The sequence below is a fragment of the Mchenga conophoros genome, linkage group LG5, assembly GCF_057382185.1.
Source record: "Mchenga conophoros isolate Kocher_MC1m ecotype Shallow Benthic linkage group LG5, M_conophoros_male_GT1.1, whole genome shotgun sequence".
In the NCBI taxonomy this organism is placed as follows: domain Eukaryota; kingdom Metazoa; phylum Chordata; class Actinopteri; order Cichliformes; family Cichlidae; genus Mchenga; species Mchenga conophoros.
In genome coordinates this window covers 32,850,541-32,855,349 of record NC_140530.1, presented here as the reverse complement: position 1 = coordinate 32,855,349, position 4,809 = coordinate 32,850,541, and the positions used below count along the sequence as shown (strand labels likewise).

The 4,809-nt window shown below is 35.4% G+C and overlaps 1 protein-coding gene across 1 annotated transcript; it reads left to right on the top strand.

Annotated features, from left to right (window-relative positions):
* Window positions 1-1,288: 1,288 nt before the first annotated feature.
* LOC146574915 (adenosine receptor A1-like) lies at window positions 1,289-3,339 on the top strand. Its single transcript, XM_085274990.1, has 2 exons — window positions 1,289-1,638; window positions 1,769-3,339. Exons 1-2 carry the CDS (start codon window positions 1,310-1,312, stop codon window positions 2,397-2,399), a joined length of 960 nt encoding a protein of 319 aa, XP_085131116.1. The 5' UTR covers window positions 1,289-1,309; the 3' UTR covers window positions 2,400-3,339.
* The last annotated feature ends 1,470 nt before the right edge of the window (window positions 3,340-4,809 follow it).

Below are 4,809 nucleotides of genomic sequence, written 5' to 3'. Positions count from 1 at the left end.
CAAAGGTAGCCTAGGTCTAGTGCTTTCCCTGGACATTTTAAATAGAAGTATAACATAATGCTTAATGCTTTAGTTTTGCAAATAGATTCAACTGGTCACTTGTCAGGAGGTGCATGATAACGTCACATAATAAAACTGAGGGTTGTTGAAGTAGCTCACTTTTTATCATTATTGGAGACTCCCTTGTGGCTGTTACTTTCAGACAAGCCCTGACGACTAGGCTTGTCTCGTCGTGCACACTTACTAGGGAGCACAAAGGCATGGTGTTGTTATAGCAACATGGCACTTGCATGTTACATAACATTTATATTGGTATTTTCATGGACAGTATGATATTGCATGACCCTAATAACTGGTGCAATGAACATGGTACATTTAGATGACTGGTACACTGGTTATGGCGGTTTAGGGTAAATTAAAGAACCCCTCCTGCACTTTACAGTGCTCTGGCTTTATGTGTTATATTATAACCACATACTTGCAGCAGAGAGAGAATCACTCACTTCCCAAAACATGTTTTTTTTGTTTTTTTTTTAACTGTCACCATGCATGCTCACAGTATACATAGTTTCTTATACTGCATTTTTGTAATTTAAATAAATTGTTTTTAGTACAGATCTGTTTCACTGTTAAAAATTTGTACTGATACTTCACATTATGACATTTTTAAGCATATTGGCCAATACCAGTCAGCAACTCTCCTGTCAGCTTAGGGGAGAGTTGTTGTAAAATCACATATTTGTCTAACCTTATTTATGGTCTGTTTAAGGGTTGGTCACCTTACCCATTCAGGCTCTAGAATGATATTTTCAAAACAAGGACTCCCTAACAGAGTGACAAAATATTTATGTTGCTATATTTTGCTAAACCTGTAATTTATCTAATATAACATAAAGCTGCTTCTGTAAACTTATAATAATTATTAGCAGATGTTTTTAGTATAATCTGGCCAAGTTGATATCAGGATATATCTCATTTCCTCTCAGCAGAAAGACTATGAGGGTTCTTTTTTTAAACTGTTTTTCTAAACCACATAATGCAACATGCCTACAGTTTGGTTTCTTTTTCTTTTTTGTTAGGCCAGAAAAATATTAAAGTGCAACCAGACATTCGTTAAAACATGCATATTGAAAACCATGCAAAACCTTAGTGTGTGGTCAAACATCAAGAAAAAAACAAGCGTCATTGAAAGTTAAGAAAAAAAACTTCCTCAAATGTTTCACCGGAAGGAGATGTGGTGATAATAGTCTTTTTGCACATAATGCAGCTGCACCATTAACCTGCACACACCAACCAGACTGGACGCACAATGAAGGTGGAAGACACTATTTATACCGTGGTGGAAGTGCTCATTGCTGTTATTTGCTGTCTGGGTAACATGCTGGTAATTTTGGCCCTTTGGATCAGTAGAAACATTCAGCAGACAACCTTCTGCCTTATTGTCTCGCTGGCTGTGGCTGATTTTCTAGTAGGTTGCGTGGCAATACCATTGGCTGTAGTGGTGGATGAACGAGTGAAGACTTCATTCAAGACCTGTCTCTTCATCAGCTGTGTGGTCATCCTGCTGACTTTTGTTTCAGTTCTGTGCCTTGCAGCTATTGCTGTAGACCGTTTCCTTCGGGTGTGTATCCCTATCAGGTAGGATGGCCTGCATAACCAGATCTTTAATTTATAAGCATTCACCATACTAATAACTTTATGAAAACTTTATGTAATTAAAAATAATTACAATTAGTTTGAAACTAATAGGAATTTTTTTTACTTATAGGTACAAAAGGACTGTAACACACAGACTCTCTTGTTGTGTGGTAGCAGCATGTTGGCTTGCTGCAATTCCTCTCAGCTTTACTCCTATGTTTGGATGGCACGAGAATGAAACTTTAAATTATACAACTTGCAAGTTTACAGATGTCATCCCAATGTCATACCTGGTTTATTTCAACTTTTTTCTCTGCACATTGACGCCTCTGTTGGTAATGACTGCTTTATACATCTATGTGTTTTGCACAATCAGAAGAAGCCTTCGAGACAAACCAGGGAGCCATGCCCGAAATTCTTACAATTACTTAAGGAAAGAGAAACAGCTGGCGGGATCTCTGTTTCTGGTACTGGCCTTGTTTGCCCTGTGCTGGCTCCCTCTCCACATAATGAACTGTATTCAGCACTTTGGAAATAGTGAGGTACCAAAACAAGCTTTTAATGTTGGGATTGTGCTCTCTCATGCTAACTCAGCTGTCAACCCAGTTGTCTATGCATTCAAAATACAAAAAATCAAAAGAGCATATCTAAAGATCTGGAAAGAGTGCATTTCATGTGGAACAGAAAAGCAGGAATCACAGATAAGCCAGACAACAGACAAGTCCAGCAGTAACAATGATAGTCTGGCCCAAAATGAATGAAGGCTGACGTCCTTGTTTGATTCTATTTTATTAGGGATCAAATTTGATTGGCTTTTGAAATGTATGTATTAAAACCAGTGAGTTGATGATTACCTTGGTGTGTGTCAGGCCTAGAACCAAATATTATATTATTTAGATACTCATATGTTTGCTAGGTATTCAGTTTTAAATTTTCATCCATCCATCTATTCTCTTATCCAATTCAGGGTCACAAGATCCCAGCTGTTATAGGGAAAGGGGTGGCAGTACCCCCTGGACAGGTTGCCAGTCTGTCACTGGGCACACTAAATATTAGTTTCTTTTAAATGTGGAAATTTAATCCATCTCAGCTTACATCCTTGGAGTCCATGTCATTTAAACTAGTAATGATGCCGCTTTAGTTCACTTCATTAAGGCCAACTAGGGGACTAAACATTTTTTTTTAATATAGCAGTTTCACTATCTAGCCAAAGCTTTAAATATTTGCTGTAGCTTACTGCTGAGTTGTTTTAGAGATAGCCCTAGTGTGTACAGATGTAAAGCACATGTTTCTGTCTATATTGTGTAAACTGGTGCAGAAAAAAAGACCAACTTCCTCTTGTTTTTAAAGTTAAGTTTTTAGATAAAGTTTCATATCACTCTTTCTCTGTTTCTGTTCAAGTTCTAGTTCGTCATATGTTGATATGAAGACTCTCCATTAATATCAACAGACAGTGTATTCTGTTCGAAAATTATATTCACTGTTCTTTGAAGTGGTAGTTAAAGTAAAATAAAATGGAATTGTGTAGGGGTAACTGATGCCTGAGTTCTGACTTTTATTAAACTAAAAAATCATTGACTTCAGAATTGAAGAATGACATTTCTTTGCCTTCAGAAACTCCTGGGTTGCGTTTGCAGTATGCAGCAGCGCTGTCCAATCAGTTTTGCAGCAATTTGCTGTGCAGAGTATAGCTTTTTTAGAGTGTGCAATTCATCATGTTATGTCTGTCAGCACTCACATCTTCAGTACCTTCAGTACCCACATCTCCAGACCTTGATAATGACACTGCTTGGCAGTAAAATATTCAATTCATTAAAATGAAATGAAAATGGAGGAACATTTATAAAATTCTTAAGCCACTGATGCGTCATTTTATATATACATATATATATATATATATATATATATATATATATATATATATATATATATATATATATATAGTTCAACCATCAGGACTTAATAAAGAAATGATTATGCTAGGCTTAAGGAAAAAATTCAATGTACAACCTTTTAATTTTATTATAAATTTTATTATAGTAACTGATTTTGGATAATGTTTTCAGATATGTTTATTTAGAAATGTTTCCTTTAGGCGGGCATTTACATTGACATCTACATGTTTCTATAAAAAATGCAAGCCAGTAAAGACAGGGATTAAAAAAAAGAGGGGTATATACATACATAACTCAGACTACCTTCCCCTTAGCCCTCAGATGCAGACCCCGGATACTGATTTTGGATAATAAATGTAATGAAAACAACTTCAGACAATCAGTACGATTATTTTATATGTATCACTGTGTAAATTACTGTACATTAAAACTCATCAGACTCAACTGGCAGTATCAATATTCTTGGCAGTATTCTTCTCTTTGAGTCTATAGTACAGATCTATTCTATACAAACTTTCCTTATATCTTTGCAAACATATTTTAAAGAACCTGAAAAAAATTATAGCTTAGAAGGCAAACATGGGAAACAGAGCTTCGAGTTCTTCTTTTTTATGTATAGGTCTTGTATCTTTTGTTACTTTGTGGTTAGTTGCGATATTATCAAGAATTCCTTTTTCAGTTTACCCGTCTGCTAACCTAATGTTGCATAGTTCTTCCACTAAGTTGCAAAATGCAAAATTTTGTTCATGTAAAACTTTTACTGTGATCTTTCTGACAGTATTAATATCAACGTAATACAAATTCCCTAATGTGACACTGGATATTAAATACTTGTGGATTTACATATTCTGTCAAAGAAATTGTTTTACAAATCTGAAGTCATACTGGAAATTAGATGGCTAACATTTGCTCATTGAAATGCGTTCTTTAAGCTATACATTTTGTCATTGAATTATATTGCAGCTCATTTAAAATCAACTTGTCAAGTGAAAATATGCCTGTTTTTTATTCTGTAAATCTGTTATTACTATATCAGATATATACAATGCAGGTTAAAATACAATACAGGTCCCAAAGTTAAGATCATTTGTGGAGCTATAATAGTCTTTTTGCCACAAGATGGCATCAGAGTGGCTCCTTCAAGCACTTATTGTACCTCTCAAGGAAGGTAATAGGCTGTATAGTTATCACCTGAATAGGATTGAGTCCATCCCACAAACTATACAACCTACTACCTCACCTTGCTAGGCTCAACTTCAAACCCAAATGAAAAGCC

Excerpts from the sequence above, each read along its gene's own strand:
- LOC146574915 (XM_085274990.1), top strand. The coding sequence starts at position 1,310 with ATGAAGGTGGAAGACACTATTTATACCGTGGTGGAAGTGCTCATTGCT. Across the intron at positions 1,639-1,768 it reads CGGGTGTGTATCCCTATCAG|GTACAAAAGGACTGTAACAC; the intron begins GTAGGATGGCCT and ends TTTTACTTATAG.